The sequence below is a fragment of the Doryrhamphus excisus genome, linkage group LG15 (assembly GCF_037039965.1).
Source record: "Doryrhamphus excisus strain RoL-2023G ecotype Guam linkage group LG15, RoL_Dexc_Guam_v1.1, whole genome shotgun sequence".
Taxonomy (NCBI): Eukaryota; Metazoa; Chordata; class Actinopteri; order Syngnathiformes; family Syngnathidae; genus Doryrhamphus; species Doryrhamphus excisus.
Window position 1 is genome coordinate 2,123,204 of NC_136371.1, and position 25,438 is coordinate 2,148,641.

The 25,438-nt window shown below is 42.5% G+C and overlaps 2 protein-coding genes and 1 long non-coding RNA gene across 5 annotated transcripts in view; 2 read left to right on the plus strand and 1 right to left on the minus strand.

The window, feature by feature from the left end:
* Nucleotides 1–37: 37 nt before the first annotated feature.
* Nucleotides 38–9,513, plus strand: gdi1 (GDP dissociation inhibitor 1). Its single transcript, XM_058052675.2, has 11 exons — nucleotides 38–324; nucleotides 1,199–1,306; nucleotides 2,948–3,047; nucleotides 3,471–3,605; nucleotides 3,693–3,891; nucleotides 3,986–4,117; nucleotides 5,477–5,576; nucleotides 5,683–5,854; nucleotides 5,953–6,097; nucleotides 6,187–6,241; nucleotides 7,484–9,513. Exons 1-11 carry the CDS (start codon nucleotides 280–282, stop codon nucleotides 7,634–7,636), a joined length of 1,344 nt encoding a protein of 447 aa, XP_057908658.1. The 5' UTR covers nucleotides 38–279; the 3' UTR covers nucleotides 7,637–9,513.
* Nucleotides 9,012–24,222, minus strand: itih6 (inter-alpha-trypsin inhibitor heavy chain family member 6). The gene is made up of 18 exons (XM_078796751.1): nucleotides 23,980–24,222; nucleotides 23,728–23,861; nucleotides 23,240–23,275; nucleotides 20,177–20,331; nucleotides 18,659–18,769; nucleotides 17,821–18,068; nucleotides 17,262–17,431; nucleotides 17,063–17,179; nucleotides 16,822–16,993; nucleotides 14,779–16,221; nucleotides 12,939–12,971; nucleotides 12,823–12,840; nucleotides 12,698–12,745; nucleotides 12,592–12,621; nucleotides 12,429–12,521; nucleotides 12,234–12,347; nucleotides 10,346–10,729; nucleotides 9,012–10,191 (listed from the first exon to the last, which is right to left on the minus strand). The coding sequence occupies exons 1-18, from the start codon at nucleotides 24,002–24,004 to the stop codon at nucleotides 9,923–9,925; spliced, it is 3,600 nt and encodes a 1,199-aa protein (XP_078652877.1). The 5' UTR covers nucleotides 24,005–24,222; the 3' UTR covers nucleotides 9,012–9,922.
* The window catches only part of LOC131104951 (uncharacterized), a 30,520-nt gene continuing 18,345 nt past the window's right edge, over nucleotides 13,264–25,438 (plus strand). For 2 of the 3 annotated variants that reach the window (XR_013629879.1, XR_013629877.1), the window contains exon 1: nucleotides 13,264–13,328. This is a non-coding gene — a long non-coding RNA (uncharacterized LOC131104951). The remainder of the gene's footprint in view (nucleotides 13,329–25,438) is intronic. The other variant, XR_013629878.1, reaches the window with a different exon arrangement.

Here is a 25,438-nt window from a genome sequence, read left to right on the forward strand (position 1 = left end):
AGAGGAGGATACGCACTATATACCGTCGCGCAGCTACATTGTTTCAGACCGCGCCACCTCCGGGCCATCTTTGGTTGTTCTCGCCGGTGACATACAGTGTGGACACTTTATTCCACTGCTAGTAATCTACTTAATGATAAATAAACACATTTAACCTGCTAATAATCCGTTTTACGCACTAAGAGAGGGACACTCATTGGTGTTCTTTCCTGCTGGACCCTTAACGCAATTTCTCAGAGCAAAAAAAAGAGGGCGAGACGGGAGAGGCGGTGATACAACATGGATGAGGAATATGATGTGATCGTTTTGGGCACCGGACTCACAGTAAGACGTCAAGATTCATTTTCAATCCGAATAACTAGCGGTGGAATCTTTTATCGCTGAGGCCCGCTCGCTGTGGGGAGAGAGTGGCTCCAACATCCCGGTGTATTCGTGACATTTAGAAATAACATAGAATCCATATAAAATGTCTTAATGCATGACTTGGCACCTGCGGGTGTCACATGAGTCGAATGCATCCAGGGGGGATGTGCTTTTGGACCCACGTAGCAGGGCTGGTGTTGGGTTCCAGCCTGTAGCATCTTTTAGGCGTCACCCCGCAGAGTGCTGCTCTTCGGGGCTGACAGGCCTCCATCCGGAGGTCGGTGCAGGCCGGAGCTCGACACTAACTATCGCATGGCCAAGCCTTTCACTTCACGTCACGTCACAGCGCTAATGTAACTCATGCAGGTTTTGCCTAATCTTGTCTCATTTAAAAAAAAAGACGCAATTTAAGATGCAGTTTCACTCCTGTGTCATTTTTGTCGCAATTCCCTCAAACGTGAACTCAGCATCATTGATACGTTGGTGGTGTTTTTGATTAAATATATTTTTCCTTACTGGTACTCAAAAAAAGTACAGTATGAGTGAACGTTTTAGTTCGCGCATGCGCATTCAGACCGATCTCTCCTCCCTGCATCCCTCTGCTAAATCGGCATCACTTCCGCCCTTTTGTATGTTCGTCCATCTGTCACGTATATTCGGTTAAAGAAACACATATAATATTTCACACATATATAAATTGTTAAGACATTAACCAATGAGAGCTAACTTATCATTGGCATTTTGAATGAGACGACTTAATCCGAATTTTATGGTGGAAATATAACCTTTTCACAGTCGTTATATGCCATGAATGAATGTTTTCTCTTTCTCACAGGAATGCATCCTGTCCGGGATCATGTCTGTGAATGGCAAAAAGGTTCTGCACATGGACCGGAACCCCTACTATGGAGGCGAGAGCTCTTCCATCACTCCTCTGGAAGAGGTAACAGACTCCTGGGAGCTATGAAAGCAATCAATATGTTTTGTGGACGACGCTATTATTCAGTTTCATTTTAGTTGGGGTGCACCATCTGTTCATTGTTAAATGAATATCCTTTATATACCAATATTAGTGGCAGCGGCTCAGGAGGTATGTAGAATAGGTCGCCCAGGAACTGAAGGATGGGCGGTTCTAGCTCAGCTTCCTCCCTCAGTCGGAGCGGCCATTGGCAGCCATGTTTCTATCATACAGATGTTGATTACCACCACAAGTGCTCAACTAAGGAGTGAATGAATGATGGGTTTTCACTGTAAAATGTGTGTGTACAGTGGTATAAAAAGTTTTGGGCACCCCTGATTATTTTCCCTTCTAAACTGTTTGTTTGGATCAGCAATATAAATATATCATATAGCACTTCATAGTCGATAGGATTTACACAAAGTGTGCAATAATTATTTAAACAAAAGTATCAAGTGCCTAAATTTGGGCACCCTTGTTTTATTGATTTAAATACCTTTAGCACTAATTATTGGAACACAAAACTTGTTTGGTAAGCTCATTGACCTCATTGACCTTTGACCTACATACCAAATCACGAGAAAGGATATTTAATGTGACCAATTGCAAGTTGCATCTTGTCTGAAGAGTAGCAACATGGTAGCCTCAAAACAACTGTCAAATGAGCTGAAATCAAAGATTGTTCAACATCATGGTTTAGGGGAAGGATACAAAAAGGTAGCTCAGAGATTTCAGCTGTCAGGTTCCACTCTGAGGAACAAAGTGAGGAAATGGAAGACCACTGGCACAGTTCTAGTTAAGGTCCAGAGTGGCAGGCCAAGAAAAATCTCAGATAAGCAGAGGCGAAGGATGGTGAGAAGAGTCAAGCTCAACCCACAGAGCAGCTCCAAAGACCTACAACATGATCTTGGTACAGATGATGTCACTGTGTATCCTTCAACTATTCACTTTGCACAAGGGGATGGTAATGCTAATGCTAATGCTAATGGTTTTATTTCATTTGAACATGCATCAGATTACAATTGAGTGCATCCCATAATCAGTTCCCAGTTCCACATGTCCAAAAGGAGTAGGAAGAAGCAAAGCTTATTAAATCCTACCCCTCCATCTGGTACTTTTACAATCACTAACTGTTACATTTGTTCACTTCCTGCTTTCCATACTACAGTTTAAGGTTTTTTTTGGTGTTTCTTGAATTGGCTCATCGTTGTGCATTGTTTGACTTCCTTACTCAATCCATTCCATAGTTTGATTCCACATATTGAAACGTTATGGCTTTTTAACAGATGCTGTATGATGAGCATCAAAATAGGCATAGGTATTTCCCATGACGTCTGTTGCTAGCTAGCTCATATTAACTCCTTTTGATGGGCAGAATTCCCCAATAAGTGCAGTTCCCCACGAAAACGTATTTATTTACTGTACAAAATGCAAATCAAACACTTAGAGCATTTTTTTAATCAATGTTGGAATTGATAGTTCCGTTATCTATGCCCTGCTGCCATGAAATATACAAACATGTGATAATTTTTTCTTCATAAACTGAAACAGAACAAGTTCTACTTTACGTTTATATGCAAATTTGTTATATAAAATAACCCACTGATGTATATGCTTTTCTTTCAGCTTTACAAGCGCTTCAGTCTTCCAGATAGTCCACCTGAATCTATGGGCAGAGGACGGGACTGGAACGTGGACCTCATCCCTAAGTTCTTGATGGCCAACGGTCAGTTTTCCGCTTTGTGCAATACTTTATCGTACTTCCTCATATTGGCGGGGCCGTGTTTATTTCCTCAAGTGCGACTGAAAGTACCAGATGTCTTTTAGGAGTAGGACATTTATTTGTGTAATAAGGGTAAATCCACATTTACAATATATATACGATAAGTCACGGGTGTAGCCTGCTGGAATAGGCTCCACCTTAGTGTTGACCCTGAACCCTATTTTTCCCAGTTTTGCTGTTTTTTACTGTTTTTTTTTTACATACCTCAGGCAAATAATAAGCAACAATTTGTCCTTAAAGTGTCATGTCTTGGTAACAATATGTACCACAGCACATATTGGTGTCAGTCATAGTGAAGGTGTGGTTCTCATGTATGATTAATATCAATATCACCGATATAATAAGTGTTTATCTGTGTGGGAGCAGGTCAGCTGGTGAAGATGTTGCTATACACAGAAGTGACTCGGTACCTGGACTTTAAAGTAGTGGAGGGAAGCTTCGTCTACAAGGGAGGAAAGATCTACAAAGTGCCGTCAACCGAGACTGAAGCATTAGCTTCAAGTAAGTGGATGAAAAACATTGAAGGTGAAACATGAGCTTGATATTTATGAGTTATGTTACATATAAAACCTGTGCTTGTATTTCCAGATTTGATGGGAATGTTCGAGAAACGCAGGTTCCGCAAGTTTTTAGTGTTTGTGGCGAATTTTGACGAGAATGAACCTAAAACATTTGAGGGCGTGGACCCTAAGACCACAACCATGAGGGATGTTTACAAGAAGTTTGACCTTGGCCAGGATGTCATTGACTTCACCGGCCACGCCCTGGCCCTTTATAGGACAGATGAGTAAGAGCAGTGATACTGATACTTGATACTGTAGCCTTGCATGTCTAAGAAGATCATGAAGTTAATAATAATAATAATAATAATGTCTTCCCAGGTACCTTGATTTCCCCTGCTTGGACACCATCAACCGAATCAAACTGTACAGTGAGTCCCTGGCACGTTATGGGAAGAGCCCCTATCTCTATCCCTTGTACGGCCTCGGAGAGCTGCCACAAGGATTTGCAAGGTGATTCGTTTAACCTTCCTCTTGTGTTAGCTTTCTGGTATCATCTCTTATGTTAACGGGTCGGTTTTGACCCGTGTATTAAATCAGATTAGCAGAGTTACCATCAAATTTTCTTCTCATGTCTTGGTTACCTTCTTAGGCTTCCTCATCCATGAAAATATTGTTTTTAATACTGTGTGGGCATGTAGGCCTTTTTTGGTGACTATACCCCTCGATTTCAATTTCCAAAAATGGTCAAATGAACCTCAAAAGAATCAGCTAGGGTCTGGGCAAGGCTGGGCCACATCAGGTTTAAAAAAAAACAAAAAACGCATTTATTAAAAACAGAAAAATATACAAACTTTTTCAGTGCTTTGGTTCTGATTTTCTACAATAAAAGCTCTGATAAAACATTCCACTGTTCTCAAATATCTTACTTTTTATTTTTCTACACAAAATAAGATGAAAAATAAATAAACAAATCAAGAATAAAGAAAATCAATCAATCAGCAATAAATAAATATAATAATAATAATAATAATAAAACGGCAAATAATAAAAACTTAAGAAACCACATATAGTTGGTGGGTAGACAAATGATTTTTTTCAGATTAAAATGAACAAAGCATTATTAGAGCCCTGTAGACATGACAAAACACGACTATAGTCACATTTATACTTTTTTTTTATTTACAACATATTGCGCAATTTCAGGGTCTTGAGACACATGCTAACTCGCAAACTAGAGAGCTAGCGACCTAAACGGTAGCCTTCAAGTTATTTCCTTTCAATTTAAATAACCAAAAACTTACCACTTCCACACGGATAGGGAGGATAACTATTAACAGTTATTTAACCTTTAACATGAACATTAATCAAACGTAATAATTTTTTCTGGGTACATGATACCATACAGCATCCATATCAAACTTGCGCGGGCCGCACTAACATTAAACTTTCATATCAAGGCGGGGGCCTCAAACTAGTGTCCTGCGGGCCACATTTGGCCCGCGGGCCGCGTGTTTGAGACCCATGATCTAAAGTGTTCGGGTGAATTTTGACCCATTTATATTAATGTCAAGAAAAGGTAGAAAAGGTTATTGTTTTCAGTAACAGAACTTGAGTATAAAGTGAAATCAAAAAGCAGAACAGGTCCAGATTTTATTTTGTTGAAATAGAGTTTCCTGACAAAGTCAAAAAGCCTTGATGCAATAAACAAATGTTATGTGATTCTTTGTATGCATTAAAATGTAAAACGGGTCGGTAAAACAACCCTAACACAAGAGAAGGGTTAAAAACAAACAAATATCTCTAAAATAAATAAGAATAAAATGTATGCAAATACACGTGCCTGAGTGGTTGTTCTCCATTCCACTTTAGATTGAGTGCCATCTATGGAGGTACCTACATGCTGAACAAACCAGTGGATGAGATTGTGATTGAAGGTGGCCACGTGATCGGTGTCAAGTCTGAAGGCGAGGTAAAAAAAAACAAAACAACAATATTCTAACAATATTTTCATGAATTAACGATGCATACTTTCAACTCTGCGATGTGCGTGCTTGTCCGTTGGTTCGTTATGGCAGGTAGCTCGGTGCAAGCAGCTTATTTGCGACCCCAGCTATATACCAGACCGCGTCCGCAAGGCGGGTCAGGTGATCCGTGTGATCTGCATCCTCAGTCATCCCATCAAAAACACTAACGATGCCAACTCCTGTCAGATCATCATCCCTCAGAATCAGGTTAACCGCAACTCCGGTGAGGTTTCACAAGATGGCGTTTGGTCAATTGACAGTTTTAGATGATAGTCACCAGTGACACTTTCTCCTCCTGTTGTGTGTTTTCACTTCCTCCAGATATCTACGTGTGCATGATCTCGTATGCACACAATGTGGCGGCCCAGGGGAAGTACATTGCCATCGTCAGCACCACGGTGGAAACCAGTGAACCAGAGACTGAGATCCAACCGGCTCTTGAGCTGCTGGAACCGATTGACCAAAAGTAAGACCAGCTTTTTATCTGCATTTCATTTATTAGTTTAACAATTAGCACATTTAATGATTGTGTGTTTTTTTTGGTTTTTTTTGCAGGTTTGTGGCTATTAGTGACCTCTATGAGCCCACGGATGATGGTACAGAGAGCCAGGTGAGATTATCAGCAAAAATGTATAGCAGATACACCATTGTTATATACAATATTAATATGACAATCTATGAGCGTAGGGGTGGGTAGAACATAGACCGGTGCTTTGCATGTGTTTTTAGAATAGTTATTCACATTCAGTATATGTGGCCGACAATGACTGTGATGTAGCACAGTTGCCTACTGCATCAGATTACAATTGAATGCATCACATAATCAGTTCCCAGTTCCACATGTCCAAAAGGAATAGGAATAAGCATTCATTCATTCATTTTCTACCTCTCATGAGGGTGCTGGAGCCTATCCCAGCTGTCTTTGGGCGAGAAGCGGGGTACATCCTGGACTGGTGGCCAGCCAATCACAGGGCACATATAGACAAACAACCATTCACACTCACATTCATACCTATGGACAATTTGGATTCACCAATTAACCTAGCATGTTTTTGGAATGTGGGTTTTGGAGTACCCGGAATTGAACCCTGGTCTCCTAGCTGTGAGGTCTGCCATGCCGCCCTAGAAGAAGCAAAGCTTATTAAATCCTACCCCTCCATCTGGTACTTTTACAATCAGTAACTGTTACATTTGTTCACTTCCTGCTTTCCATAATGCAGTTAAATTTTTTTTAATAATGTACCTCATACCCAAGTACAAGGTGATATGAGCATCCAATGCCATAATGGGTACCATAGTAAGTGTCAATATAGTGATATATATAGCACATCATGACTGGTTCAAGACTCTTCATCCTTGTATTTAGCAAACATCAACTGCTTGTATTGTTTCTTGAATTGGCTCATCGTTGTGCATTGTTTGATTTCCTTACTCAATCCATTCCATAGTTTGATTCCACAAACTGAAATGCTATGGCTTTTTAAAGGATGCTGTATGATGAGCATCAAAATAGGCATAGGTATTTCCCATGATGTCTGTTGCTAGCTAGCTTATATTAACTCCTTTTGATGGGCAAAATTCCCCAATAAGTGCAGTTCCCCAATGAAAACATATTTATTTACTGTACAAAATGCAAATCAAACATTTTTTTTTATCAATGTTGGAATTGAGATATCTGTAAACTATGCCCTGCTGCTATGAAATATACAAACATGTGATAATTTTTCAACTACTCAACATCAACTGTTTGTATTGTTTCTTGAATTGGCCCATCGTTGTGCATTGTTTGACTTCCTTATGTAGATGAAGTAGCCTCTTATGACCATGACGGTACTCCTCCCTCTTTTGTCAGATCTTCGCCTCGAGTTCCTACGACGCCACCACCCACTTTGAGACCACTTGCAACGACATCAAGGACATCTACAAGCGCATGACCGGGAGCGACTTTGACTTTGAGAACATGAAACGCAAACAGAATGATGTGTTCGGGGAGGATGAACAGTGAGCGGTCGGGCGGGCTTCTGAGTGAGAGGAGAGGGGGGCGTGGCCGGGAGAGGAGGCGGGGTTATAAAAGAGTGGGTGGATAGCTAAGCTTGACTGAGCAAGAAGGTTAAAACGGAGTGGATGTTCTGCCTGCCTCCTTTTCCTTACACCCCCCTTTTCTGCTGATACACACACATACACATACAGTATACAGTACACATACTACAGTATACACAGTACACACACAGAAAAGCAGGGTTGATATGGTCTTTCATTTTATCGTAGAATCCGTCATCATGTCTTAACTATCGTCATTAGAGCTGAATTTACGACTTGTCGGCCATTTTCAAAGCATTTCATTTCACTTTCTGTACCATCTTTTCTCAGAGACCTCTGTAACAGCTTAGTGTAGAATCTCCCGGGAGGCTCCGCCCTCCAGGTCACATGCATGCATCGTATACACGCTAGTATTGTACATATACTCATACAACATGGCGGTATGGAGTGCTGGACCGCGGCTCCTGTGTCAGCCCTGCTTTACCTTGTACTTCACTCGACTCCTTTTCGGCAAAACGTGATGACAAGTTCAACTGATGTGCTAACCTTGCAATGCTGTCGTGTTCCCCGTGCTAGCAGGCGAGCTAACCAGTGGCTAAAATCCGTCAACCGCCCACTTTATACCGTACGAAGAAGATCCTCCCGTTAACATGTGACGTCACTTTTACCTTTTAGTAGTTTTAACATTTTAAACGAGTTTTTTTTATGTCTTAGCATTTTGGTGCACGATTCACTGGCTGAAGTTATGACGTTTAAGAGCCGAGGTTAAGACCGAGTGAGCGTATGAGGACAGTTGGAGAAGCAAACAAGAGGTTAGGTGTTTTATTCATTCGAAGTGTTGTGATGTGAGGAAGTCGACGTTGACGGGGAGAAGGTTTTTTGGGCTTTGACGTTAGGAAAGTTCGAGTGGACGAGGCGATGACTGAAATTTTGGCTCACAGTGAAAACGCTGCATTGTGTTCCCGGTTGTTCCAACCTTTGACCAACCATTGAAATAAAAAAAAAAAACTCGATAGTTGGATGCTTCTATAAAGACCAAGCAGGAGAAATGGCGCCTCATAATGATAAACCAACATATTAGTATTTGGTTGAAGCCTTAATTTGGGATTTTTTTCATATCTTTGGGACTTTTCCAAGACTCACCATTGTGGCAGAGCTTTGCTAAGAATTGTTAAAAACATCCCGAAAAAAAACATGATGGCGGGGCCCTCTGCTCATATGTAGCTCATCACATCAACATCATCTAATTCTTTCCTGCTGCACCAGCATCCCTAATCATTTATTGGGGTGCACATGACTTATTATTATGCTCTATTTATTTCCATTTCACTGACGTGGAAGCTTTATGTCAGATGTTAAAGATGCTACGCTATGCTAAGCAATGCACAAACACATTTTTTTTGTTTATTTGTTTGTTTATTTGCATTGTCATATGTTTTGGGGTATCTTCTCAAACGATCATTCCAGTGTTGTGTCACTGTAAAATACAACCTGGTAATAACTGGAATACTCTTTTCATGCGCTCCTTCCTCAGTACCACATGCAGTACTCTTTACATCGACTGGTTTTATTTATTGAAAACAAAAAGCCCTGCGAGTGGTTGTACTGTTTTAATTCTCATCGTTTGGCCTTTGAGAGCCATTATTGACGACCTTGGAATTGACTAAAATAAAAAAAATAGGCTGAGTAGTAGAAAACTTACTGTCCTTGTTTGATCACTAGTATGTGAACAATGCCTAATGTCTTGTGTAACAAATACATTGAATTAAACTATGAATGAAATGATAGAAAAATAAAAAAAAAAGCACATGGCGAATCTGGGAAAAGTGTCTGTGATTGTATTTCAAGGTGAAATGTTCTTTTACTACACAGTACCGCATTATAGTAATACAATTGTAGACAATTAGAAGTGATTTATAAAATATAGACATTTTTACTATCTGCTATCCCAGCTGCTGCTGACTGCACAAACAGACTCCATGGTTGCCATGTGAACAAGAGAACAAGCGGCTTAAATGCAGTTCAATGACGGCGAAGGCACCGACAACGTATTATTTGTGTGTGTGTGTCCTTGTTTTTTAATCTGCAGATGCAGCTTTCACTGCCGAGTCTAATCTGCTCCGCACAGAAAAGCAGACAATGTCACTAGGAAAAATATCACAACACTGAAATCCGATGGAGTCGGCGCTCATGTTCATCCTTTGTTAATGGTCATGTCATGATACCGACTTGGAGGGTGGAGCTGACTCGGTTAGAACGACACATGATCCACCACGTAGCTCTCATACGGATGACCGAGTAGTCTCTCCACCTCCCACTTTGGCACCACCCAACACCGGGCCGCATGCCGTGTCAGGACCGTGTCTTTTAGCATCTTGTCCTGCAAGGTGACTGCCATCAGTTCTGACTTCCACTTCAGGATGCCCTGCGCCGAAGTTCCCTTCTGGTTATCACGATGAAGGTCTGCATCTTGGTGGTCCGTCGCTGCTGCTACACTCATGTCGGCATACTGAAACTGGCCTGCAGATACAAGATAGGATCGGATTAGTTTGTAGGAACTTACAACAACCATGCATGAGTGAGACTTGCTAGCAAAAGACAGTAGATGTCTCCTATTGTAAAACCAATACATTCTTAAAACGATGAGAAGCTGAGAGATGGTTTGCTGGTTTACCCAGCAGGCCTTGAGTGGCGACTGACAGCCCTTCTCCACGCGTGATGTAGAAACCCAGGTGAGCCATCTGCAGGTAGCTGGGGTGTTTGTAGCGGTGGAAGAGAACCAGGAACTGCACACCTTTGGTCAACTCGACCCAGCAGCCCCGGTGATTGTCCACGGCGATCTTCACACCCTGCCTTGTTATCGATCCCGTTTGATTGATGCTAAGAGTAGCCCGTGCCTCCCCTTCTAAAACCACCTCGTCTAATGAGACTGTGATCATGATGTCGCCGGAGCGTCCCGCGGTGGCGGAGATGGTCAGCTGGTCAAAGTACGTTCTGGGGTGGTTTTCGACACCATGCTTGGACGGAGCTCCGGTTAGGTGGCCATCCACAATGAGACCTAGGAGTGAAGATGATTTCAGTTTTTGTTAAGCATCCAAAAAGACTGCAATCTGCTAATTTCTAATTTCTACCACTCTTCTGCACTATACAGTATGTACATACGCGCCCCCCAAGACAAAGAGACTGTAAAGTTGTTCTATGGAACAAACGGGGGCCAAAGTGTTGAACCCAACGTAAGGGGTGAGCTCTCTTTCTGCATGTTTAGAGGCGAGAAAACAGACAAACTCAAATTCATTTTCTCGAGGGTCACAGGTGTGCTGGAGCCTATCCCAGCTGTCTGGTCTGGTCGCCAGCCAATCACAGGGCAAATATAGTAGACAAACAACCATTCACACTCACATTAATACCTATGGACAATTTGGAGTCGCCAATTAACCTAGCATGTTTTTGGAATGTGGGAGGAAACCGGAGTACCCAGAGAACAAACTCCACACAGTGATGTCCGAGAATGGAATCGAACCCAGTTCTCCTAGCTGTGTGGCCTGTGCACTAAACACTCGGCGACCGTGCAGCCACAGACAAACGCACATGGCAATATATTATTCATTCAATCATTTTCTACCACTTATCCTCACAAGGAGGATAAGCTGGAGCTGGAGCCTATCCCAGCTGTCTTCGGGCGAGAGGCGGGTACAGCCAATCACAGGGCACATATAGACAAACAACCATTCACACTCACATTCATACCTATGGACGATTTGGAGTTGCCAATTAACCTAGCATGTTTTTGGAATGTGGGAGGAAACCGGAGTACCCAGAGAACAAACTCCACACAGTGATGTCCGAGAATAGAATCGAACTCGGTTCTCCTAGCTGTGTGGCCTGTGCACTAAACACTCGGTGACCGTGCAGCCACAGACAAACGCACATGGCAATATATTATTCATTCAATCATTTTCTACCACTTATCCTCACGGGGGTCGTGGTGGGTGCTGGAGCCTATCCCAGCTGTCTTCGGGCGAGAGGCGGGGTACAGCCAATCACAGGGCAAATATAGACAAACAACCATTCACACTCACATTCATACCTATGGACGATTTGGAGTCGCCAATTAACCTAGCATGTTTTTGGAATGTGGGAGGAAACCGGAGTACCCGGAGAACAAACTCCACACAGGGTGGAATCGAACTCTGGAGCCACAGACAAACGCACATGGCAATATATTATTCATGAATTCATTTTCTACCGCTTATCCTCACGAAGGTCGTGGTGGGTGCTGGAGCCTATCCCAGCTGTCTTTGGACTGGTCGCCAGCCAACCACAGGGCACATATAGTCAAACAACCATTCACACTCACATTCATACCTATGGACAATTTGGAGTCGGCAATATATTAAGTCGGTAAAATTAGCCAGTTCATTTTAATTTATTGTGTGATTAATGATTATATTTTTTAATCATCGTATCATGTTATAGTATTGAGTTCAGAATAAAACACTTTTGTAAGGTACATACAGTAAGTAGAAGTATGTGTTGGTTTCTAACTCCAAACAAAGAAATACCTATCTGTGGGTCCTCTACCAGCCTGAGCACATCATCAGCTCTGCCATCAACGGTGAAACACAAGTTCTGTTGTTGCTTCGGCAACTGAACCACAAAATGAGGATCTCCATCAACTGTAAAAGTGGCAAACGAGAGCACATTCAAAGCACCAAAATACCCTTGACTTACGACAACGTTGTTGCAAAGCTATTTACCCGATGATGAAAAGTGCTCGGCACTCAGTCTGGATGGAGGTTCTAAAAGCACAAGACATTCAACTAAAGGACAGTCGTCCTCGTTTCCGAGCACTGAAATCAATGACAAGTATTGTATCGATGAATTGCACATTATTTGAGAATGACATCAGTCAATACCAACCAAAGGATTCTGTGTCTGCAGCATTGTCCCCTAAAATGGCAGACAATAACACAGATTCAAAGAGAAGCCTGTGCAGAATGGTCGCCACCTTAAATGTAAAACTTACAGGCATCGTAGTTGCGATCATAGTCGTAATCGTAGGTTGCGTCATAGTCTGAAGGACAGAAGGAAAGATGTTGAAAGCAAATAATGGGTATTACATATTTAACATGTTATTTTAATCCCACTCACCTTTCACTAGGTCAATATCTGTTGGGTACATGAAGAGACACAATACACGTACTATATGAGATGCGTTCAAATAACATTCACTGTCATAAATGTAAACACAGAAGGCAAAATATCACCTTTTCTCTGGATTTGAATAGAGGTAGAGACATCTAGTGGAAAGATAAAGAACATTAGAGTACAGCACATAAAAAGCTATTGTAAGGTACATAAAAGATAAGGTAACATGGTTTTAAAATAACAGTTTAAAATGTATAAATATGGTTAGAGCATGTATAAAATTCAGTTGTAAAAGAAAAAAAAGACACCCTACTATTTTTTATATGTTTGTGTCTAAAATAACCAAATCTCCATTGTTGGCGTTTGGGTGTAATACCGCAATGTCCACTAGGGGGTGCTAGCAGCGATGGTGGTATAGAGTAGGTGACAAAACGAAAGAGGAAGAATAAATCCTGAGGGTGAATATACGTCAAGTCATCGTGGATTGTCTTCCTCATTCTGTACCACAGGTTAGTATAAAGTAGAAATAATTTATGTAAACGACTGTCAAGAGTGTAGAAAGTTGCTAAAGTAAACAGCTGACTGCAAAGTGGTTTGTTATAAATGTTTTGTAGAGCATTTGAGCACATGTGAAATGGCTAACGGCTAATGCTAACAGTCCTTAATGTATGGTGAATAGCATTAAGCAGGCTAACTGCAATATGTGAAATGTGTTACTGATAGTATTGTACTAAAGATATGTGAAATGTATACATTGGCTGTGGAAATTGTCACTAGATTGACATGTAAAGACAATGTCTTAACATCACAAATGTTTGGCTGTTCAAATGTTTGTTTAACCAATAATGCTGGAAACAAATGGCCAACTGTTGGTGTAGTCATCTTATGAGATCGGAAGGAATAAATCCTGAGGGTGAATATACGTCAAGTCATCGTGGATTGTCATTCTGTACCACAGGATTATCAAGGCATACAACCCCTCCAGATGGTGGAGGGGCAACACTATTAAAGACTTATATCACTCTGACCACTTTCTCAAAATTAAAAATAATCAACAGCTTTTTTTTCAAGGCAAAGAACCACATTTGGTAAGCTAAACTGGAGTTGACGGCACACCACTCGTTATAAGACTGGAACCAATCAACGTGAGAAGCGTTGGACGACTGAATTGTAAGTTACACCGTCACATTAGTATTCTTCAAGGTTTAAAATAAATATAATAATCTTCTATTCTTTGTGGTATGATTTGATTAGCTTTTTTTTTAAATTTAACATGGCTTCAGGTCAAATGTCTGTAACTGTAAAAAGTTTTGGGAACTACTGTTTGCAGCTGCAGTATTCATGGATCGGACAAAAAAATACAATCAATCGTGTGGAAATATGGGGTAATAAAGAAATTTTCACTCGCTAAATGTACTGCAAAAAAAGATCAGTAAGGATAATCCATAATGTAGTGGAAAAGAACATACAAATTCTTTATTTCTAAAATCACAAATATTAGAACTGGCTGATATAATAATATAATAATATAATAATATAATAATATAATAATATAATAATATAATAATATAATAATATAATAATATAATAATATAATAATATAATAATATAATAATATAATAATATAATAATATAATAATTTTCAAACAGCTAAAATCATGAATAAAGCTAACAATAACCTATTACCTAAAAATGTACTCCAATAATTCAATACCAAAATATGATCTCAGGGAAGAACTAAACCTCAAACACTTACATGTGAGGACAACATTAAAAAGCCACAGTATAAGTAATGTAAGTAATGATTATTAATTTGGGTATACGGTGTATAGTACTTCAATCATTTTCTGGGGTTAAAATTTGTGTTTTTTTAGGCCTATAGTAGTACCATCTCTGTAATTTCGTACGATCCCCTTAATATTATAAATAAAGGGCTTCGTAAAGGAGATATGACCTTACCCAGAAGTCCTGCCGCCTCCCACAGCCTCGGCCCCCCCGTTACACCAGGCATTGGGGCAAAGGTGGCTTCCACCAGGGTGGCCACATGCTCATCACTCTCAGCGGCAGCGTTTCTGTGGTTTCCTTCTAAATCTGGAGCAGCGGCTGGAGTGGGCGTGGACAAGAGCTGTGGCAGCGTAGTGGTGATGTTTGGATGACCCACGGGAGATGCGGTGCCGCTCTCCAGCTCGGGCCCCTTGGTAGGAGGCTGGGGGGTTAGAAAAGGAGGTGCGCTGGGCACCGTGGTGCTTGTGGAGACTGGCGTTGTGCTCAAAGTGCCGGGAAAGGGGGTGGAGACTTTTCCGGGTGCGGGAGGCTGGGCTGTCTTGAGAAAATGGAGCAAAGAGGTGGAAATTTTAGAATCATTTTGGGAAGGCTTCCTGCCAGAGAATGGTGCTGGGGGGGTTTTAGTGGAAGTGGGGGTGGAGGTTGTCGTTTTGGCAATTTTTGCAGTGAAAAGTGGTACTGGTGTTTTTTTAGGTTGTCTCGGAGGCGGCTGAGGAGGGCTTGGCTTTATTTTGTTGGCTCTCGGGTCGGAGGAGGAGCTGGACCTCTTTGCGGCACCAGCAGCTGATGTTTTGTTTGTAGCTGGGCTTGTCGTCGTCATGGTTACAGCAGGCTTTGCAGTGGTCGGAGTTTTTTCATCTGCATCTGGTTTGACTACAACTAAAGACGTGACGGGTGTAACAAAGTTATATTTCAGGGACAGATTGGTAGCCTTGTCTGCCAGCAGCTTCTGGGTGACAACATCAGTGGTGTTGAGTTTGGCCAGGAGCAGCTCCTTAATGGTGAAATACGCCCAGACGCGATGCACAAAACTGGAGATGCCTTTAGAACCCCCCGAGCACCCGAACAAATGTGAAGTGCTGTTCTCGCTTGTAGCGGAGGCGATCAAGACGTAATTCTCCATCTTGACACGCTGCTTGGCATCAGAGGCGGATAGGGACACTTTCAAATCCTTCAGTCCCGGTTTAAACCTTCCAGCCACCACCAACTCAGACCCTTGGAAGTAGTTCGGGAACAAGGAGCGGGTGACGTCAAATGCCTGATCATCCAGATAATTCAGCTGGATGTCCGACAGCAACGGGCTGGCGACTTCATCGTAGAAGCCCTTCAGCTGTAAGGCGGCGTCTGCGTCTTCGTAGACCATGCGAGTGACGCCCCTGTTTTCCAGAGCCAGACGTTTGAGGAGCAGGAAATCTGCATCGTCCCCGAAAGCGAGGCCAAAGAGAGATGCTGAACCCAGCGCCTTTTTGGCATTGCTCAGGATGGTGTCACCGGCGGTTACTCCCATAGTAGCCTCGCCGTCGGTGAGGAAAATGACAAGAGGGACACGACGAGAGCCGGAGGATGGAGGATTCACGAGCTGGGCAGCCGAGAGCAGAGCTGCGTTGATGTTAGTCCCTGAGGAAAGAGTACAACATTGGTTATGGTCAGCTGGAAAACACAAGGCTAATGTCCAGGGCTCTACATTAAAAACAAAAATGACTTGCCCTTGGGGAATCCTTAAGGTGAGAACTACTTGCCCGAACTTGCCCCATGTAAAATTAAATGACTGCCATAATGATATTATCTAATTTTGTGGCGTCACATGAGAATCTCAAATAAAGATGAAATTACGCAGTCTGTGTTTTACCAACACCCAACAAAAACCGCTTTTAAAAAAACTCTTGGCAGTATGGAATGCCAAAGTGCCTATCCCAGCAGTCTCACCCTGGACTGGTCGCAAGCCAATCACAGGGCACATATAGACAAACAACCATTCACACTCACATTCATACCTATGGACAATTTGGAGCCGCCAATTAACCTAGCATGTTTTTGGAATGTGGGAGGAAACCGGAGTACCCAGAGAAAACGCACACACGAGATGCCCAAGCGGAGATTCAAACCCAGGTCTTCCCGATCTCCTGACTGTGTGGCCTACATGTTAACCGTGTGGTTCATTCGAAAACATACATCCAAATGCAAGACCAGTATTGTCAGAAGTCCTGAGTCACTCACATCCTTCGGCAATGATCCTCTTTACGAACTCTTTGGCGTCTCGTACGTTCTGCCGAGTGGCCCGCACCGTTCGTCCTTTCTTCCACATGTGAACCGTATCTGAGAAAGTGATGATGTTAAAGTGGTCTCCTTCCCTCAGGTCCCCGAGGATGGTGCTCATTGCCTGTTTGGTCTGCTGACAGGAATAATGTTTTACAATTGAAAGTAAACACGTATACCACCATTGACATCATCCTCTGACCTGTTTTATTTTGGTGCCTATCATGGAGCCACTGACATCAATGACAAATATGACATCCTTGGGAACCACAGGAAGTCCTCTCGGTGCGAAGTAATGCACAAAGTATCCGTCAAATACCTGAGAGATGGTAAGAAGACATAAAATACATCTTGTGTTAATGCTCATGAGATAGGGACTACAATGCATGTTTTTTTATTACCTGGATGTCACCCATGAGGTCTGTGAGGTTCACATCATACTGAATGACAAAGTCTGCATTCAGACCTTTGGGGGAAATCATATTTTGCTGATGAAGAGTGGGACTGTAGCGAACACGAGCGCAGTCTGGACTCTGTTCAACTTGAGTAGATGCAGGAGGGTCTGCATCACCTGGAGGAACACAGAACATCTAAGAATGTTTAAAATGAACGTATGGACGGTTTCTATGGGATGAGTAATGCAGTCATTGGCGGAGTATTGGTAATTGCAGTAATTCAGCAGTAGCTGAACTGGGACGTTTTTCATAAATACCAAAGAGATTATTGGGATTTTAGTGAGCTCCAAGTAGATGACGTCATCATTTGGCGCAGCTTGGACAGGTGCACTTCTACGGTTCCTAAAGCTATGAATTAACCAGGAAACTAAACACAAACACTTAACCTAAACATATCAGAGGGTTTATTTATACAACCTCACACTGACTCCAGGTCGTTATTCGTACCGACTCCACATTCGAATATTTGTCAACGAAAGCTAATACCAACCCGAAGCTGACTTACCTTGAGCCTTATTGGAGAGTAGTCTGCTGGTCCTAAGTGGGAGGGCCTTGATGAAACTGATGCCCGTTTGCTCTGCTATTGTCACATCCAACGTAAGGTTCTGCACAGGCTGGCCGGGCCTCAGACCCACGCTGAGCTCGTAGCGGCCGAGTCGGCGAGGTAACAGATCTTCGTACGTCACAGAGAAGGACATCCGAGTACCTGGCGGTACGCTCACCGCCACGCGAAACTTCTCAATCTCCCTCTCTCTGAAGGAGAAGTGGAAGTCATTAACACAGGAATTAAACATGGAGGACTGTGCAAAAGTCTTGAGCTATATATACTATTCGTATATTCTCTCATCCTTATTGCAATAATGTACTTAATCTTTTCTGATTACATTAAGAATAAAGATTAAAACTGATAAATATGGGCAATCAGACATCATCTGACATTGGTTATATTTAAGCCCCGCCTCTACAGATGTTAGACCATCATCAGTCACAACTTTACACAGAAATGTGAGGATCAAAATGTCCATCAAACTCCATGAACAAGGAAGTAGCTAAACACAAATATGACATTCCACCAAGCTTGTGTGGCACTAGTACTCCCAAATCGAAGACCAAAGACTTTTCCACAGTACTGTAGCGCAGGGGTCTCAAATACGCGGCCCGCAGGACACTAGTTTGAGACACTAGTTTTTAGTTTTGTTTTTTTTTTGAAAACCTGATGTGGCCCTGTCTCACCCAGACCCTAGCTCCAGTGGCCCCCAAGTAAATTGAGTTTGAGACCCCTGCTGAAACGTATCCCCTGGTAATGATGAAGTTATATCATTTGTCATTTATTGGGCACTGACTTTGTAGCGACAAGTCCTGCTGTTTTTCCTTGCTTCTTAGCAGCATCGTATATTTTCCTTGCAGTGGCTCGTTCCTTCACCTGGGCTGCGTATACCTTGTTGTTGGAGGTGCTGATGAGATGGAGGAAAAGATTTCAATGTAAGAAGAACATTGCAATATAAACTAAATTGCTACAGTTCATTCATTCATTAATCCCAAAACACAACAGTTGGCATCCATATTGTGTGAAAAAGAGTAATTTCCCTCCAAAAACACGACTCCTGACGAGGTCATGCAGGCCCATAACATTTCCACGGTGGTAGCACCCAACAAAATCCCAACCCAAACTAACTTATTATAGTGTGATCCAATTCACACAGCGGACTTCCTCATTTCTGCTGACCGCTGAGGTCACATGACAAGGTGCTAAATTAAGGTCAAATCCTTTTAAAAAAAAACTTCAAACACTAACTATGAAATGAGTCTTGTTTGAGTGGCATAGCATGAGAAGGTACGAGTGGAAAAAAACGGAGGGGCTTGTATTCATATGGTGAGAAAGTGAAGGAGCGGCTGTGCATTGAGGAACAAAGCCTTCTAAGTTTCACAGACTAACACGTTACACAACCTTTTTCCTCTGGGTATTTGGCGATGTGCACAGGGTCCGAGTGTGTGAAAATATGAATAGGTGCTGGTGGCTGAGCAAGAAAGACATATGAAGGCTGTAAATAGCCGAGCTAAGTTCCATACTCACACATAGTTAAAAAGTCTCAAAGCACCAGCATCTCCGCACGCGTGGATGTGTGCGAATGTGGCATCTCCCACTTGGCAACAGGCCTCGGTAAACGGTGCCGGGGAGGGAAGTGGGACTTTCTCTATTAACTTTTTTACCCTGCTTCCACAAAGGTAGCATTCATGCGCTCTTAGGTTCCCCTCCTTTTGACCTGCTTCCGCTCCCAAATCTAGAGCCGTGATGACTGGTGGCGTGTGCTGTTGAGCTATTTGTTTTGTTTATATTTATCAGGTTTAAATGACTGTGGTTCCCAACACCCTTAGTAATCAAGTCCTGTACCTCCCCCGGGCCTCTTACGTAATCCCCTGAACTTAATTCGAGATGAAAATAATGAAAATAATTGCAGTATTGAATCTCCATAACATGTTCATGTTTAAATATTTTGCAGTCCTAAAATAATATTTTTTGAGTTTGGCAGCAAGGGCTGCACAGTGGTCGAGTGGTTAGTGCGCAGGCCACAGAGCTCGGAAACCAGAGTTCAATCCCACTCTCGGCCATCTTTGGAGTTTGCATGTTCTCCCCATGCATGCGTGGGTTTCCTCCCACATTCCAAAAACATGCTAGGTTAATTAGCGACTCCAAATTGTCCATAGGTATGAATGTGAGTGTGAATGGTTGTTTGTCTATATGTGCCCTGTGATTGGCTGGCAACCAGTCCAGGGTTTACCCCGCCTCTCGACTGAAGACAGCTGACAACTGATAGCGTCAATAGGTGGCAGCCAAAACAACAGAAAAAAGACGTTCTTACATGGAGAAGTTGGATATAAAAGCAGATGATGGTAGGTCGACCTCAAAGGCAGCCTCTTTGGTGATACCCAGCTGGTTCCATATGGAACTGTGGATGGTGGTGACAGCGTAGCGGGATACCACAGAACACTTCACGTGGTAGTCAGTCACCTTCAGCTGGAAAACAGAAAATGAGAACAGAAAACAGAAAATATATATTAATGAATAAATCATTTGTTAGCACAGGAAATTTTCTATAAAAAGCTACTATTTCGGGCAACCATCCTGAAAAAGGAGACATCCTCTCTGGTCCTGGTTAAGCTGAAACTCAACTCTGAACCACCAACGTCACTCTCTGTCTGTCTCGCACTCCGGCGCAGCATGGCGCACACACGCCTCCATCCCTCCCATCGGTGAATGTAGCAAAGAGGGAGGAGAAAAAGTACGAGAAGGTCGAACACAGCCAAATATAATCTTAACCAAATGCCTCTCATTGCCTTAAAATGTGCAGGGCCCACCGGACTGTACATCAGAGGCCCACAATGTGCATCACAATGTGGACCACCTCACGGACACATGTAATCTCTTCCTGTGTCATGAATAGGAGTACAAAATTAAGGGACAATTATATTAAACACAACAGCAGGCTAATCTAGGCATCATGCTTGTGATCCACCTGCATTCCTACTCTGCCATCACCAAATAGAAGAACCTTTGTTGGTATATTCTCTCCCGGTATGTCATCCTTCTTGCAATAATGTACTTAATATTTTCAGATCGCATTAAGACTAAAAATTAAAACGGAGAAATATGGGAAATCAGACATTGGTATATCATTGGATATTGGTTATCTGCAGTTTTCAGATATTTAAGCCCAGGCTCTACAAATGCTAGACCATCAACAGTCTCAACTTAAACAGCCATAAGCAGTCTTCATATAATTTATTACTATTATCATTATTATTATTATATACTTTAGGGATGTATGCTGCCAACACCGTTCCCGATAATCCATGAGTGAAACCGGTCGATACCAATCACATACATGCAGTTTCATTTATTATCATAGCTTATTTCAAGAACATTATAACCACAACAAAATGGTGGCATCCACAACTCACATTTCTCTTCTTCTCACATTATTAATTGAAAACCTGAATGAAAAGCAGGTTCATCCACCTCTGCTGGGCTTCCCGGCACCCTGTGCTGTCCGCCGGGGAGGAGATACAATATCAGTGTGATATCAGTTTGCACAACACCCGTTTCAGACGCTCACTTGCCAGCACACAACGGGAATTCCTCCTGTACTAAAAGTGCTACATCGTGTCTGCATGCTCCCGAATTCATACTGAGGTGGTACTCATTCCTAAATTTTGCAAGTACAGCGGGTTGGGACTGGGGTGTTGTAGTTTCTGGGATATTAACGTCTCCGGTAAGGAAGTTGTAACTTTGACTTGCAATTGTGTTAAATGGGACAGACAAGATGTGGATAGAAAATGGTGGTTAGAAACACAACCAGAGCAAGGAACGCTTTTGCTTATGGTAGACACAGAACATTGATTTCTCCTCATTATTTCTGCTGATCCCTGGTTAGTTTGGCACATTCTGTATCTTGAGATACTTAAAAGCTATATAAAAGCTGCTGTGGCAGTGGATGGCACATCCATACCAACTCTGGCCAGTGCCTTTGAGCAGTGTCAAGAGTGTGGAGGAGCTACTTGGCATATTGTGACCTGTCTCCTGTTATCTATATACTGTATTTATACTTATTTGTTGTCATTTCTACATATTTTTGGGATTACAGTTGACGTTCCACCTAGAGCAAGGCATTAAAAAAGTTGTACAGTTGCTCCCTTGCCAGGATGCTATGCAGCAGCTCCATTTGTGTGTTGGTGACGTTCAATTGGATTGAAAAAGTTCATTCATTCATTCATTTTCTACTGCTTATTCTCATGAGGGTGGCTGGGGGGTGCTGGAGCCTATCCCAGCTGTCTTCGGGCGAGAGGCAGGGTACACTCTGGACTGGTGGCCAGCCAATCACAGGGCACATATAGACAAACAACCATTCACACTCACATTCATACCTATGAACAATTTGGAGTTGCCAATTAACATAGCAATTAACCTGAATGTGGGGGTACACCCTGGACTGGTGGCCAGCCAATCACAGGGCACATATAGACAAACAACCATTCACACTCACATTAATACCTATGGACAATTTGGAGTCGCCAATTAACCTAGCATGTTTTTGGAATGTGGGAGGAAACCGGAGTACCCGCAAACTCCACACAGAGATGGCCGAGGGTGGAATTGAACTCAGGTCTCCTAGCTGTGAGGCCCGTGGGCCAGCCCTAAACTACTATTAATTACAATAAATGTTATTTTTACGGGCAACATGATGGAAATGTGTAAACCTCAAAGGTTTGAGAACCTGGATTAAATCTCTGTAGGATCAGATCTATGTCCAATTTCCCATTGACGTGCATGTGAGTGATTATTTTCTATATGTACACTGTGATTAACGGGCGACCAGTGCGAGGTACACCTCAAAAACAGCTCACCCATGAGCCTAATGAGCACAATACACGATGAATGAATGAATAATCATTGTGACTCCATTTTGTTACTATGCTGCCAGCAGTGGCGTGCGGCCTGAAGACAAGTGTATCCAAACACAGGAACATGTTTGTCCTTCTTTTTGCCATGTCAGGGAATGCTCCGATGACTTCTAACAATTCAACAAAACAACACAAAGCAGCTCTCCACATGGAATCTCCTCCCCTCTTGCTTGTTTATGTGGGCCACACTGGCGCCTGCTGAGAGCAGTGTGGTCAGTGAACACAACAATCCTGCAGGACATGAGAGATGCAGCCACATTGATCCAGAATTTAGCGGAATTTAGCAAGGTCCTATTTAAGTATTTTGACTGCATGGGCAGTTTTTAAACTTTATTGCAGGATAGGATTTGAAAGACGAATGTGTGTGCAACTCCATCACTAAAGATCTTATGTTCTTTGCAATAAACACAAGCACTGTAGTTCATCTGTGTAGTGTAGTTTGCGGCAGAAGCATAGAAACCTACCACTGGTTTGGCTGGTTTGCTTTGACGCTTGCCCCTCTGCAACACAAACAAGCAAACATGAGAACAGTCGGAAGAAAAACAAGGTGAACTTGGAGCTATAAGAAGACAACTAATGATGGGTATATGTTTGAAGATGTGGCCACAGTCTGGCTCCGTGCACCATGAATCACAACCATTCATGAATGGAGGGGAAATAAATACTCTCACTGTGCACAGGGACCGGGTGGGTGCACACGTGGGTTTCAAATGTTGATTTGGCACACAAGTCATTGCTGTGTCAATACATTACCACACATCCGGGACATTGCTGGCTATTTAATGCAAACACAACTTTTAAGAGTGGAAACTGTGTGGGGGAAACATAAAACCTATACTGTTTTAATCTCTGATCACTGATTTTTCACATGGAAAATGTTATTAGTGATCATTTAACATAGAAAATGCAGTTTAATGTTATTCAGTATGGCATAATAGAAAATAGACCTTACCTTTAAGAGAATGTTTTGTCCAAGATGCGCAGAGTAATCCCTTGATAATCCCTCTTGCACATAAAACAGGAAGAAAACCATAAAGTACTGGACGCCCGAGTAAATCATTTCCATGATAAAGCAGGTATCAGCCGCTGGAAAAAAAAAGCAGTCGGTGTCCTGAGGAGAGACGCAGCCCGTACCTCACATTTTAACTACTACTACTCAGCCTTTGCACTTGGAGACTCTCCCCTCCCTTCTTTCTTCCCTCACCTCCAAAAACACGCGTCCTCCTCATTAGACTTTAATATCCGTTAGCTTCGCTGAGCAAAATGGCGACCAAAAGGTGAAGTTCAGTCAGAAAAGTCGCCCGTGGGGTTGAAGACTGGAAATTTCACGGGTTGCTGCCACTGGGATCCACGAGTGAAATGACGGATTACTGACATGCTCAGCTATTTCAGACAAATACCACCCCGCTCTACAGTCCTATCCCGCACAGTCCTTTCACTGTTTTTACTTCACAGACACACAAGTGGACCTCACAGGACTAAACCTGTACATGCGCAGGTCTCAAGTCGTTTGTCAAGTCCAGACTAAAATAATACGCTACTCATAAAATGGCTGCCAGTTGGTGAGGCTGGCAGCTGTGTCGTTAATCATTATGTGGTTAAAGCTCACCCTCTGACACCTTACGAGTCGAGCTGGACAATGAGTTGACAGCTCGGGCCTTTAGCTCGATGGCTAGCAATGCTCAGCTGTCACTTTGGATGGCTCAAGACCATTTACACCAAATACATTTCTACAGAAAGGCATAAATCGATACTGAAATATCGATCTTTATCCTCTAAAATTGATTATCAAATCAAAAAATGTATATTTTGATACTTCAGTCACCGGAGCAATGTCAGAAAATCAACAGATGTGCTGCTCTACATTTGGATTCAACGCAAGCTCTCCAAAGGTTTCATTTATTACCAACTCCTATACCGACAAAATTACAAAGTGGGGTTCGGCAGTCGTTTGGAAGTCCTCAGGAGTGCTTGGCAGTGTTACCCATCACAGTGGGCATGCCTGTACAGGGGCTGTGGGTTGAATACATTAAAACAGCCCATTTTGGAAAGCCAAGGAAATACAGCTGGAACAGGTGCAGATTCTGGAAGATCTAGAAAGTTTTCTATGTGGGTTGTTGTGTATAGCTGCTCTATAGGTGTCCACAACTCAATACAAAGGGCCAAAAAATTAGCATAAGAGGTCCTTCTAATGGTGTAAAATCTAATGGTTCAAACTGGTAGCCATTAGAGTTTTTAGTTCAAAGTATTGGGCCACATGGTGGACGAGTGGTTAGCTAGCATTTAGGCCACACAGTCAGGAGATCTGGGTTTGATTCTCCGCTTGGGCATATTTGTGTGGAGTTTGCATGTTCTCCCTGTGCGTGCGTGGGTTTTTGTGGGTATTCCAGTTTCATCCCACATTCCAAAAACATGCTAGGTTAATTAGCGACTCCAAATTGTCCATAGGTATGAATGTGAGTGTGAATGGTTGTTTGTCTATATGTGCCCTGTGATTGGCTGGCCACCAGTCCAGGCTGTAATAATAATAATACATTTTATTTCAAAGCACCTTTCAGGACACCCAAGGTCGCTGTACAGAAGATATAAAAACACCAATATAAACCCTGCCACTCGCCCACAGACAGCTGGGATAGGCTCCAGCATACCCGCAACCCCAGTGA